At 39.1% G+C, this 14654-nt stretch overlaps 1 protein-coding gene across 1 annotated transcript in view; it reads left to right on the top strand.

Annotated features, from left to right (window-relative positions):
• The window catches only part of PATJ (PATJ crumbs cell polarity complex component), a gene marked incomplete at its 3' end in the record, with an annotated part of 154871 nt that overhangs the window by 27542 nt on the left and 112675 nt on the right, over positions 1-14654 (top strand). Inside the window, exons 13-17 of the mRNA XM_080623239.1 lie at positions 4293-4369; positions 6791-6847; positions 8177-8311; positions 11211-11375; positions 13408-13536. Coding sequence (XP_080479365.1) covers positions 4293-4369; positions 6791-6847; positions 8177-8311; positions 11211-11375; positions 13408-13536 — 563 coding nt within the window. The remainder of the gene's footprint in view (positions 1-4292; positions 4370-6790; positions 6848-8176; positions 8312-11210; positions 11376-13407; positions 13537-14654) is intronic.

Below are 14654 nucleotides of genomic sequence, written 5' to 3'. Positions count from 1 at the left end.
CAAATGTGGTCTATCAATGCCAGGATCAGTTTAGGCTGGGAACTAAAATTGCTTTTACCTGGCTTGAAGTTAATAAACTCTGCTAGTCTCAAGGTGTGTTATCTAGATGTGCCTTAGTGATTCCTGTTCTGCTGATAATCAGCTTTGATCAAACTGTATTTTTTAGCCCTCTTCATAGCAGACACAAACTGCTTTGCTGTGAATCCACTGCCTCTCCATAAATACTCCAAAGCCCTCAGTTTCAAAAGGAGTTTGTAACCAAGTTGTACCTATATGAGTAGCTCCCATTCAATTCCAGTATTGTGCAAATCTCATGATCCCCTTCCTTGGAGCTCTGCAGGGTATGGTGTAGATACACCTGAGTTTAGCGAGGATTTCATTGCCTGGAATCCGTAGCTGCCAGTTGGACCCGTGCTGATTTCTTACAGGGAGCGTGTGGTATATTGCTGGTGCAACATGTACCAAGTGTAGTATCAGATGTTTCTATTCTCCTATGTATGTATCCAAGCTCCCTTTACCCTGAAGAATACAGGCTAACCTGTTTGTATGCACAGTGTATCTTGGGATGCCAACATTTAAACACTGAAAACATAGTTTATTTGCGGTTGGATACTGCCCTTGATATAATCTAGCACTGCTGGACCTCTGTGGGCCAGCAGGATACTGCCATGGGCATGGCTTTGAAACTCAGAAATGAATCAGAAGTGTTTAATGCAATAGTTATCAAGTATCATTGCTTGATTAAACTGTGGTTTTTCATAGTGAGAAACCACTTGTAAGTTACAAGGTTCTGCAAAAGCTCTATGCAACTATAAAGTGTGTGTGTCTCTGTTAAAACGTTGAAATACTTAGTTGCAAATTTTACTCATACTGAAATGTAATGTATAAGATTTCACCTTGGAATAGACTTTAATGGCCAAGTTTAAATTCCAAAGATAGGTGCTTATTTTGGACGTGACGATGAGCACTTCATTATAATAGTGCTAAAGTAAATACTGCTAATTTAAGGCTCTGACTAAACTCTGGAAATGCTTTTAGAAGTTTAATGCAAAAGGTATGTTTCATAAAATAGGTATTACTTCCCTTTAAGCCCAGTTGTGTGAAATTCTTATTAAATTGTGTTTCCTGGGGAGGTATTAAATAGTGTTTCTAGCCAGGCAAACCCATGCTTAAGCAGTTCTGTTACAAAGGCAACGTGGTTTAGGATGCAGTGTGTATGAGGCCTGAAACTTTCTGCTAGCAGACTAGAGGCAATTAACAGCTACATCTGCAAGACTGCAGAGTGGGCAGAACTGCTTTCTTTTGCCTTGCAGCAGTACTCAAAACCCAAAGAGATGATGATGCATGTGAGACACTTAAAGGCAGCCAGGAAAAGTATCCAGCAGTAGGGCAGGTAAAGGTAATGCATTAATGAAGTGCACTAGAGCACAGTTCGCATCCTCGTATAGTAAGTTTGTGAAACCAGGAGGGTAGTGCAAGAAGAAAAGATCCCAGTTTTGAAGATGTTGACAATTTTGACCAGGAAAGATGATTTTTACAACACTTTCGTGATTTATTCTAGATGCTTTCTAATTAGAAATGAAAAACTGTATAGAAATGCAGGCAGAAAGACAGACTAAATATGTTGAAAATTGTTGCTAATGAAAGCTGTTCCTGGAAAGCATTTTCATGTCTGAGGCTTGCACATTATAGAAGATGTGGTACATACCTCAGGTCATGAGAAATCCCAGCTGGATGAGAGACTAGAAAGAAACTTTCTGTTAGCTGCCATGTGGAAAAAGCTGTTTTGGGGGAAAAGGTGCACTTTAAGTGAATTGGGTGATACTATTGGAATTGAATATATTTAATCCAAATCACTCCAGCTAACATTCCCACAGTTCTGAGGAAGTTACAAGCAAAGACTTCAAAGTGTGTTTGAAAGAAAGAAAGGAAAACTTCAAATGGGGGCGTGTATCAACACCTGCTCTGAACAACTCATAGATTTAGGTAATGTGTTTTTGAAGTGACAAAGAAATCTGTATTCAGCCAACTGAACACAGCTTACAGTTACAGAACTGAACTTAGAGCCTGACCCTAAGATTCATTACTCCTGGTGAACCTTCAAATCTATATTGGGCTGCGCAGGGGATTGCAGGTGCTTAGGTCCTGTGTGTTCACACTATAACTTTGTAATAGCAGAAAAAGAGACTATAGAAGTTCTGTCCCTGAGTAGTTCTGCAAGTAGAAGGAGTAGAAAAATGTGCTTGTGTTCTGTTCTTGCTACGGTTTGGGAATAAAGATAGTGATCAGCCTGTGCTTAACAACAAGGCTCACAAAGAGGACTTAGAAGCTTCAATTCAGTTTCAATGGAGGAAAAACCCTTTAACTCACAGCTGAGAATTTTGGGACCATTTTTCTTCCCTTCTCTTTTATGGAGATGATTTATTTCAGAGAGAACTGTAGGCTCTATTTAAAACCCCAGCTTTTTATCCTTAGTCGGGTTTCTTGTTTGTGACAGAAAATAGTTACCTGAATTTCTGGAATCCTTGAATATCTGCATTTCCTTGAGCCTACAGGTTAAAGATCCTCTGGATATTTCCAAGTGAAATCTCACTTGGTAGGCTCTGAGGAGTGTGGTTTCTCAGTGTAGATCGGACAGAATATGCTTATCTGTCTTACAGTGATGGATTATAGTATGGTGTAAGTTAACTTAAATCTTTGTTTTTAATAAGCAGAAAAATTCAAAGTTATAAAATGATGTAATGAGGATTGTATTGCAAAGCTCATGTTTCATCTTTGCAGTCTGCAAAGGTGTAGATGTAGGAAGGCTCTGAGCTTTTTTTACCCCCCGTGAGGTATTTTACTCACTAGTTTGTGTGCAAAATAGAATAGAATCATAGAATCATTTAGCTTGGAAAAGATCTTTGTGATCATTGAGTCCAACTGTTATCCTGGCATTGCCAAGTCCCCTACTAAACCATGTCCTTAATACCACATCTACACATCTTTTAAATCCCTTCAGGGATGGTGACTCCACCACTGCCCTGGGCAGCCTGCTCCAGTGCTTGACAGCCCTTTTGGGGAGAAATTGTTCCTAATCTCCAGTTTAAACCTCCCTTGGTGCAGCTTGAGGCCATTTCCTCTTGTCCTGTCACTTGTTACCTGAGAGCAGAGCCCAGCCCCTCCTGGCTCCATCCTCCTGTCAGGCAGTTGTAGAGAGCACTCAGGTCCCCCCTGAGCCTTCTCTTCTCCAGGCTGAACCCCCCAGGTCCCTCAGCCATTCCCCATCACACTTGGGCTCCAGGCCCTGCACCAGCTCTGTTGCCCTTCTCTGGCCCCGCTCCAGCACCTCAATGTCCTTCTTGCAGTGATCTTGTGATTTACATTCTAAATTTCACTATGACATAGCAGCAATACAAAGTGGTCTGTGCCTTGTCGAGACGTCTGACAAAATTACAGTCATTCAGGGAGAAAACCCCCAGGTTTTGATAATTCAGACCTCAGTTGCTGCTGCTGTAGCTGCTAGATGGAATTTGCTTTAGAGTTTGATTCTTACCAGTTAAACATTTCTTCAGCTTGGAACTCTATACGTGCACTGAGCTTCTGGATGAGGTTAAATGCAGGGCAGCCAGTCATTTTATGCTGTCTAGCTCTGTCAAATTGTCTTACATGAATGTAGTACTGCCTTGGTTGCATAAGTAAGAAAGCTGAAAAGATATAAATGTCAAGATAGCCAAGTTCCCACGGAAGACTGGTTTAGAACTGGAGCTTATATTAAAGCTCATGTTACTTACTGGCCTAATTAAACTAGACAAGCCTTTCTACCTGCCAAATGTAGAAATAAAGTCTGTGACTGCATTGTGCTGACGCAGCCCCTCGATAACAGCAATATCTTGTCAGGTGTTTTACTTCTTAAGCGGGTTCATTTTGGTGGGAGATGATGCTTCCCTGGAGTAGTAAGCATTTTTATAGCAACAAATTATGAAGCCATGTGAAATTTGTTTTGCAGCCTGAAAGAATGATTTATTTACAGTACTATATCTACAGAACAACTCACATCTCATCAATGCGAGCATCATTTCTGCCTCTCAGTTGAATAAATCACATGTTGGCAGTAGCTGACATTTTGCATTGTTTTGCTAAGAAAGAGATTTTTGATTTGCACAGTTTGACTCAGATTAATGCACTTTCTTCTTTGGGATTACGCCCTCTAATCTTTTATTTATACTGAATTTTTATTGAAGTATTTAGAAATAAACTTACTTCTGAATGTATAATATGCTTGTAAATATAATATTTGCTTTCATATTTAGGAAGAGTCCTGCTCCCTCCAGCACATGAGCTGAAATCCAAGTGGGAAAACCTGCTGGGACCTGAATATGAAGTTCTGGTATGTTATCTTTCAATAAACTACATTCATCTGTGTTATTTCTTTAAATCACAGATCTGTGAGCTTAGCATTGCCTGCTGTTTATAGCACAGTTTAGTGTTTGGAACAGATCAGTAACATCAAATTTTGTTTCCCGTAACATCAGAGGTGAAATATAGGAATGTTATAATGAGTTGGTGGTTTTCTAGATTCTGTTTACGTAGATACTATTGTTATACACTAGACAGGAACAGTGATTTGGGAAAATCAGCTGTCCTTTTAAATCTGCATCATAGCAGCCACTTAAAATATGTGGCCTTTTTTATGATTTCATTTATGATTTTATGATTTTCATTTATGGCTTATTGTGCCCTGGGAAAAAAAAGCTCAGGATGGAGCTCTTGTATTTCGTGAAGAATCTTAAAATTATATTAGAAGAGTGAAAGAATGATTCTCAAACGTGCTGGGAAAATAGGAAGTAATTCACGGTAGTGTAACTTTGTGGTGCCAGTGTCTATCAGATATTTCTTCACTTCGTATTTAATAATTGCCAAGCAAAAGCTTGTTGTGATGAATCATCATAAGGAGCTGACTGAGGCTGTAATTCACTGCTGCTTTTCAGTGCTGTGTTAGCCAGTGGGTACACAGAAAAAGCTCTAGCTGCTGTTCTTTCCGAGGACTTAAAAAATTCTCACCACCACCAAGAAAATGCCCTGTTTGTCTTTGCAATGCTTGTCCAGTTGATTTAGAGACACTTATTTTTACTACTTGGAGTAGCCATCGTTCCAGTCACTCACTGGAAGATTTAAAGTAGCTTTAAGAATTGCCTGGAGAAACTCTCTTCTCTTCTTTCCATTAGCACTCCTTTCAGATCTGAAGTTCATGTAAGATTATGTGCATGATGCAATAAATCTGTTCAGCTGCCCACTTCAGTTGCTTGGTATTCCCATCCTTACATTTCAAGAGTCTGATATTACTTCCCTTAGCACCATCACACTTCCCACAGAGGACGAAAACCTGCTTAGTTCATGAAACCATCCGTTTCTAATTCTTCTTTAGCTGCCGCCGATAAAATGTCAAGAGTGAGAATGTTAACGATTGGTCCTCTTAAATAATAGAAGGAAGCTGTTGTGGCATCCTGTTTTGAAAGTCATTTTTTTCACTTCTTCCACTTCTTGTCTGCTGTACCTACCTCTAGTCTTGCTCGGCTGCATTCAATAACAGTGTTTAGTTTGATTTCAGCCTGATAGCGCAGTCCCTGCTTCATGCTATCCTTACTCCTACACTCGCCTCCCAGAAAGTCACCTTGAAAGTGCCTGCAGGTTTGAGTATTCACTCAGAAGTATTTCTTTTCAAAGGACATAGCTGTTTGAAGGGAGAATTTGTTGTCACTCATGGCTTTGGTGTTGCTGATCCTTTGTGGTACCAGTGGAAGGAGCTAAGGTCCTGCTGAAAAAGAAAGACACCCTGGAAGTCTGTACAGGGACATATGACTGTGGGGTGTTTGTCACCAGGTACCTAAGCGTGAGCAGTCAAGCTGAGGAGTTATGAGTCATAGAGTCATTTAGTCACAACTGAAAGAACATGAAATGGATTCTGTCTGTTGGGAAAAATACTGGAAAACAAGAGGTTGGAAGCCCTATCTAAAATGAAGCCAAAAGAAAAAGCAGAGGCTTAATACTATCGTTTAAACTAAAAATTTCCAAAGACTATATATTTTCCAAATCTAACAGTTGTAGCAATCCTCCCAAACCTGTTCAACTTCAGTGTCCCAAACCCCAACTCTGGGCTATAGATCACCACAGATGTCATCTCACTACATTTAAAATAGGAGTAAATAACCTTCTAAGCTTACAGATAAATAAATTATGTTAAGGAAGAACTTTACAAGAAAACTGGTAGTCAACATAGTTATTAATACAAAAAAATGAAGATACACTGAAGGGATTTCTTGTCACTCTTCTAAATAATCCACTTTACATTCGGTCTTGGTGGTTAAACTCATGTAGTTCAAGTCGTGTCAGGAACATGTTGCACAAGATGGTGGTTTAGATGTTAAATGGCTGTACTATATAGCCTGAAATAATAACATAAGGCATTGTACTTTTCAAATTCAAAAGGCAAGTCAGTTTGGGCATTCGTGTCAAAGATAATGGCATTCTGTGCTTATATAGGATTACTGAACTTGACTAAAATTGGCACTCGGGCTTTGGGAATAGGATAATATTGAAGTCTGCTAACAGTGCATAATCGCCACATTCCTACTTGTAAATGTTCTGTGTCTGAACGAGTTTTCTAACATTTGTTTAAAATTATTTTTCATCAATGTGACTTTGTTTAAGCACGGTTTATTTTACTCATCAGTTTTTTGCCAGAATTCATCATTCCAGTAAAATCTTTATTGTCCTGCTGTTGAAAAATGTTATGATTTACAATTTGTAGGTTGTGAATGTGGATATGCCCATTACAGATGATTCGGAGCTCCAGAAGTACTCGAAGGTATGACTTACATGATGGTTTCCTTCACAGTGTATGTTGGCAAAGTAAATCCTAGGAGGGCATGGGACAATTCCAGATATATTTGTTTAGGAAATTTAGTGGCTTTGTGGCTCTATCTTACTTTTCCAAAAAAGGGCTGCCAACATTCTGCTTATCTTCTGCACTGGTCCGATACCTTTTTGTGGCATTGGGAAATGAATCTTTCAACACACACCCAAACAGAAAATCCCTTGAAATCCAAACCATGAATATAAGCCTCAGATTTTGGGGTACTTAAATTGCATTGAAAGTCAGCTGTTGAAAGCCACTACACAGTGGAGCAGAGGTTGAAGCTCTGCTGAACAATGTCATCATCCTGCAGAAGAGTTTGTCGTAGTGATCCAGGGAGAGGTCCATTTAATTGAAATGGTCAGAGCTGAAATTCATTTCAGTGTTCTGAGACTTTCCAGAGGTTTTCAAGATACGTATGATAGTATTGTGCAAAAGAGGCTTGTGGAGCTGATGCATTTATATGCTTGTGGGGATGTCTCGGTGAAGAAAGGCCATAAACTCATAATCAGACATGGGTGTGAGGGAATGTTGAGGATCAATGAATTTCTCCTTTTACTTGAGTATCCAGAATTAAATGGGAACTAGAAGGACAGACAGTGTTTAAACTCAAGTAATAAAAAGTGAGAAAATAGAGAAACTGAAGGAGCAGATACTGCTGATCACCCGTTCTCCCCAGTTTGCCATGATTTCTGCTGTCTTATCCAGGTAGTGTTAGAAAGCTAGTTTTCTAGTATTAGCAGACCCAAGGCACTAATGGTTGAAGGCTCCTGACCTGGTTTCAGCTGGAATAGAGCTCCCTTGAGAAAAACCTCCAAATTAAGGAGGCCCACTGGAAAAAGGCTAACAGGAATTCAGTGATTTCACCTTGCAGAAACAACGATGCCAGTATTAATAGCTGTTTGCAGAGGATACTTCATGGATATTTTTCCTACCTCAAAGTAGTGTACCTCCTAAAAGAGTAAGACGGCTGATCTTGTGATGAGTTTTTAATGGTGATTATGGAATTTCTTTCAGTTCTGTTGAAAACTTGCCTTTTGGCTAGGATAGATACAGCTTAAATTGTTTTTTTTTTCTCTAAAGGGTAGATCGGTTGTTTTTATTTGTGCAGTTTCTATGGAGAAATTATGGGCACCTCCGCTGTAATACAGATGATATCAGTATTGAAAACATAATCATCTTACTGTGTGCTTAGTTTAATTTGGTGAGCTACTGAATCCTAGATGTGTTTATGTTGTGGTAAAGACATATTAATTCTCGGCCATGCTTATCTTTTGGCAGCTGTTACCCATCCACACTTTGAGACTAGGAGTTGAGCTTGACACATTTGATGGACATCATTATATATCATCAATTGCTTCAGATGGTCCAGCTGCAACACTTGGCCTTCTGCAACTGGAGGATGAACTTCTGGAGGTAAAACCCAAACCAAAACACCCCAAAATGGAACTGAAATATTTCCTGTTTGCTTTGCCTTCTTAAAAAGGCCTGTATTAAATTCTAGTTTGGCTGCTGTGTATGCAGTGGTATTGAAGAGTTGGTTGTGGAAGCAGTGAGTGTAGTGCTTTGGAAGTCACATTAATTTTCTCCACTGTTTCATTCCTCTTTTATGGACAAAATGTCAAATTCTTGTGACCTTAATGCCTTCATGTTTGGTTTCTTTTCTGAAAGGTTTCAACTTGAGTATCTGTAGTCCTTTAGCACACCTTGTTGGGCAATTTGGCATCAGCTTTCGTAGTGGATAATCTTTCTTAACATTTGTCACTCCTAAAAAGTTTACAACAGTCTCAGGAATAGTGGTTCCTGTTACACATTAGAACTCCCTTGTTGAGTATTAGAAGATATCTGTGTGTATAAACTGGTATATCAGTTTGTTTAAGTACGTATAAAGAGGTATTGGGACAGCTTTGAAGTTCTTGGAATCACACCAGACCTATTTGCTCAGGAAAAATATTTGGTTGTATTAAAAGAACACCTGTTTTGTGTGTAATTATGTATTTATATCTATCAGTATCTCAGCCTGCAAGTGAAAAGACATTAATTTCTTATTGAATACCTGCTTTTCATGGAATATTGTGAATTTGGACCTTTTTTTTGTTGATGTAAAGAACTTCTGCCATCAGTGGGACAGAATCAGGCCTTCTGAAAGATTGATTTGTTAGGTGTACATCTCTTGCCTATTTGTTATTCACCATATAACATCAAAAATTCATACTGGTATCACTAAGACCTATAACATTTTCTGCAGTTGTTACTTAACGGAGGAAATCTTGATTCCTAAAGGAAGGGATTAATGGAATGCTGGAAGTGTTGCTTATATTCCTTGGCCACAAAGCAGAAAAAGAAGTGTATACAGAAGCAATAGTGCAGTGCTGTAGAGTAACTTTGGGAAACTTTAACTGTATATATTTAACAGTTTTACTTATGACTGTGTACTTACAATTAGGTTCACAGGTATGTCCAGACCTAGTGAGCATAAATTTGTTTCTACTCTGTAGCTGGAAAAAACCCCAACAAAATAAAACTGTGCTCCAGGGCTAGAGCTATATATGCCAGGTTTAGGCCAGAGTATGTTTTTGCAGCCAAGTTATAAATCCCCTTAAGTAGGGGTTTGCAATGGAAAAAGTGACAGCCCCATTCTCCAAACAAGCAGCTCTACCTGGGCCCGATACAGTTGGGATTAAAATGTGATCAGTAAGGAATTGTGGTTGTAATATATGGTAAGGTTGAATGTTGGTTATTTTTAATGATGTGTTTCAAATATGATAGAAAACATGTTATTTTCTTCTCCCCTCCCCTAATTCTAGCTAATTTCATTGTGTTCTTTTTCAGGAATAAATTGCTTCCTTGTGTCCTTCTAGCTTTGTTATAAAATCTCACCACTCTTATTTGATAGCCTAAGGAACTAGAGTGATGTGGTGAATGGATGGGGTGTAGGGCACCTTGCCTGTGTAGAGGCTGATGTCTGGCAGCTGCAAAAGCAGCCTGGGAGTCCCCAGGTCTGCTTGGGAGTGCACAGTAGCTCTTCCCCATCAATCACTGTATGCTGAGAAGTGCTGGTAACGTTCCACCACACTGCCACTCTCAATGCATTAAAAAATCCTTATGCATAGATACTTCTGCTTAAATAATTAACTAATGGATTAGCCTGATAGCTCAGCACTTGCTGTAATTCTTACAGAAAAAACCCATAGCAGTTCATCTTACCATGTTGGAGGCCAGTTACACCACTCTGAATTTTTCTCCTTGGCTGGGTTATAGTGTGTTTCCCAGCAGTATAAGTTATATTTACAATGAAGAAAACACTAAGGGAAAAAATGGAGGAATGTAGAAGAGATCAGCAAGCAAATGTGGCTAAAGTGAGATTGCTGCGTAGTCCTGCACAAGATTGAGTCACTTTAAAGATCAAGGAGATCTGGGAATTATACGGGGTTCTGCCTCAAGTACACGTGTACAGAGGTGTGCGCACGTACACATGTTGTAAATTTATGTGCTGTATTTTTTAGGGTCAAATGTGGCATCTGGCACTGTTCAAGGCCAGGTTGGAGGGGGTTTGGAGCAACCTGCTCTAGTGGAAGGTGTCCCTTCCTGTTGTAGGGAGCTGGAACTGGATGAACTTTAAGGTCCCTTCCAACCCAAACCAATCTGCGATTCTATGATTAACAATGGCTTTACAGTCTTCTGTTGTCACTCATGAACTAAAGTTTATTGGATGCCAAGATTTGACCCTTGTCAGGGTTTTCTGCTTAATTGCTTGCTGTAATTGGTTTCTTTTTTACTATATAAAGATTCTTGTATGCTTTCTGTAGGATCTACATTGGTTTCAACCATTCAGTTACATTTTAGACAACTGTTAAAGTTGTGCTAGTTCTGTGTTCAAGGTTTTGATTAGACCTCAAAATCTGTGTTTTCTTAAAATATTTGAGAAGATTGATGTTTTATCTTTTCAAATTCATTCACGTAATCCTAATGCTAAAAAAATATCCGCAGCAAAGAAGCAGATGAGAATGAAATAATGATGCCGGGAAAGATTTAGGCTAGGGAAAACAGAGATCAGAAAACTAGTTAGAGGGAGGTTAAGAGAGCAGAGCCATGATATAGCAGTCAACAGCCACAGGAAGGGGTTGAAGTCTTACAGTGACGCATGTATACTTCAGAAGCCTGTGCTGATAAAGCTAGGCAAGCTTTGCCAGAATGCCTGGGTAAAATCACACACATTCAACAGGGAAAAGACATCTATGCAATATAGAATAAAAGAATCTGGTTGATATCCTCTTAATTATGTTAAAGTGGATGTGTTTCCCCTTCTGTGCAGGTAAATGGAGTTCAGCTGTATGGCAAATCACGCCGTGAGGCAGTCACGTTTCTAAAAGAAGTGCCACCCCCCTTCACACTGGTTTGCTGTCGGCGACTCTTTGGTGATGGCACCGAGTCTCTTGTGGATGAACCCACCATGGGAGCTTCCCCTCCAGAACAAAAGGTAGACTTTTCAGGCTGAGAACATTGGGGCTGTTTAGCCTGGAGAAGAGAAAAGCTGCATGGAGACCTCAGAGCAGCTTCCAGAATCTGAAGGGGGCTACAAGGATAGAACAAGGGGTGGTGGGTTCAAACTGAAACAGGGGAAGTTCAGGTTAGATATAAGGAAGAAGTTCTTTACTGTGAGAGTGCTGAGGCACTGGCGCAGGTTGCCCAGAGAAGCTGTGGCTGCCCCATCCCTGGCAGTGTTCAAGGCCAGGTTGGACACAGGGGCTTGGAGCAACCTGCTCTTGTGGAAGGTGTCCCTGCCCATGGCAGGGGGTTGGAACGGGATGATCTTAAGGTCCTTTCCAACCTGAACTATTCTATGATTCTCATGTCATTCAGTGTGTAAAAGGACAATAACTTTTTAAAAAGTGCATATGCTTCTGAGAAAGTGATTTTACTTTCTAAAGCCAGTGTCGTTTTTTCCTTTTGCTGTTTGATCCAGACCGCTTTTCAGTATTAAATTACATTTCCTAAAATATATGCTTACATGTGGCAGTTTTGTATTAAATTGTCATATAAAACTGCCCTTGTCAATCACTTTGGGCTTGTGAGGGACAGCTGGTATTTCAGAGAAAGATAGTTCATGTTTGCAACACTGGTACTTTTACTACAGTTTATACAGGTTGGTCATGAGAAACTTCATTGTACTATAAATACAAGGTAGGTAAATCACCGAGCTAGCATGCTGACTAGGTACATCCCATGCATCATTCTTACACTTAATAGCTGAGTGAGAGCTCTGAATTATACTAAATCACATCCTTGCCACCATTAGCTGATTGCTTCCATGTTCTGAGTAGGTTTTTATAGAACTGGGGGGAAAAAAAAAGAAACTTAATGTTTCTTTCCATTGCAGAAGCTTTAAAGTCTTAAACTAAACCTTGACACTTGTAATGGTTGTTCCTATTTCTAAAAAGGATTTACACCTCAACTTCTCATCTTTTCTGATGTTTTCTAATCTAATTTCCTCTAAGGTGGGGAGTTAAGAAATATGGATGTTCCATGAAAGAACAAGGTGCACAGTATTACGCCTTTTTGTAAAAGGCCCTTTCTGTTGCAAGAGAACTTGCTCCACTGTGGTTTTTGTTGTTGCACTTTCCATGGGCGTCCCATCAGCTGCACATCTTTGCCATAAGGGAATATTGAGGGAACAGAGGTTGCCTTCTCCTTAGAGCAGTCTCATAGTATTTCTGCTTTCTTTTGGCAAAAGCATTAATGAAGAGTGGGTGGAAGAAAAATTTCTTCCTTTTGCCTTATGACGGTGCTCTGTGTAACAGGCTTATTTATCCAAAAAAATAAAGTTTAATCAGTGTGAAGTTAATGGTACAGGACTTTAACTTTTTTCTTGCAACATCATACACTGATACTTTGCAAAGGTTATATGGGTAAAATAGCATTATGGGAAGCATGCATGTTGGAAAACATAAGATGCCTCTATATAAGATGTATTTATGAAGCTGTCCTTACCCAGCAAAATTGGGTGACTATACCTCTTTTATACAATAGCACAAAAACTGTGAAAGAAACTGCTTTTTCAAATTAGATACTATTTGTATAGTTACAATATAGGAATTTTTTGCTTGCATATTTAATGCTACAAGTATCAGATGTGCCTGATCGTCTGGTCTTTCTATTAGCTGTCTATGGTTGCATCTTTTATGCTAAGATATTTATTTTTCCTTTATGCATCTAATGGGACAGCTGAAGTTCATCAACATGTAACAGGTTAGTAATATTGTAAGAACTAATTTGACTAATACGTGGGTATTTGTATGCCAGGTTGCTCAAAACATGTAGGCATAGTCCCAGGGGAGTATAAAAGGCAGCAAGTTGGAGAAAACTGGATGCATAACATTCAGTGAAGCTGTAATTCCATAAGAGGTCATATTTTAGGGCATATATGAGCTATTAATAATCGAAATATTGAAGGAATGGTGTTTGTAAAGAACTGAAAGAATAGTATTTGAACCAGCGCTTTTATTTTTCAGGTGAAACCCAAGGAAGACATTAATTCTGAGGAGGAAGAAGGGGAATTAGCATTATGGTCTCCTGATGTGAAGGTTATTCAACTGGAGAAAGACAAAAATGGTTTAGGATTCAGCATTTTAGACTATCAGGTATAGTTTTCTGTATAACTAAAAATCCCTTTGATCCTTTGTTGTATATGGCGCCTTAAAATGTTTTGTGATGTTGATTACTGGGTATCAATGCTGTATATATACTGGGTGTACAATAACTGTACAGGGAAAAGTAATGTATTTTGAGGCCAACTCTATAAAGTATAGTGTAGAGCTTGTTCTAAACTAGTCTGATTATCAGATGTGATAAAGTGGAAAATCTTTAATCAAACTTCCTCTCATAACTCTGAGTTTAATGGCTAAATGTTGGGGGGAGGTTGGCTTTTGGTTCATTTTGTTTTAACTTGGAATGACCTTTCAGCTGTGAAAGTGGCAAGCAAACTTTCTTAGGAAATACGCTGCAATACCTGTGTACCTAATTCCATGAGTCTTTTACTTTTTCTCTCCTCACTGCCTCAAATCGCCTTTCATTTATAAATGAACTATGGACGTGTTCTGCTCTGTGGTCCCACTCAGGTTGCAGAAGGATGCACTCAGGGTTTGGACCAAGCCATGGAAATTAGAGTTTGCAGAGGTAGTTTCACCAGATCTGTCCTTTGCAGCCAAAAGGGGCCATCAGGACTGACAGGTGAATCGGTGTTGCAAACTCAGGTTTCTGTAAGCACAAATTTGCTTTAATACATTTATTTGTGTGAGAATAGAGATTGAAGAACCTATTAATAATTTTTCAGTTATTAAACTATTAAACCAGTATTAATGCCAGAGATAGGGGTAGAAGTTTTGGGGTGGGGAAGGGAAAGGGAGACAGGGGGAAGCTGACTTTCACAAGTCATCCATAGCTTAAAACTTGATTTCTCCAAGAAGGTCCATTGTGGGGCGCGTTATATACTTAATTGCTAAACTCCATAGAAATCAACAGACAAGTTCTTTAATTGGGGGAAAATTCTGCTAAAATTAATGAATCCTTCTGTCAATAATACTGGCTTCAATTAAATATATAGAAACTCTCAATCTGTAGTCAGAATGAGATGTAATTTCTAGTCGATGTAATATATATTTTTAAACCTCTAGCCATCATAATTATAAGGAAATAAAATAGCTGGATCACTCTTCATAATAACACATCACATCTGAATACTGCCTAAACATTGCAGTTT

This window comes from Psittacula echo (genome assembly GCF_963264785.1).
Source record: "Psittacula echo genome assembly, chromosome: 7".
Taxonomy (NCBI): Eukaryota; Metazoa; Chordata; class Aves; order Psittaciformes; family Psittacidae; genus Psittacula; species Psittacula echo.
Note: the sequence above shows the minus strand (reverse complement) of the source record. Positions and strands in the feature narration are given on the sequence as shown.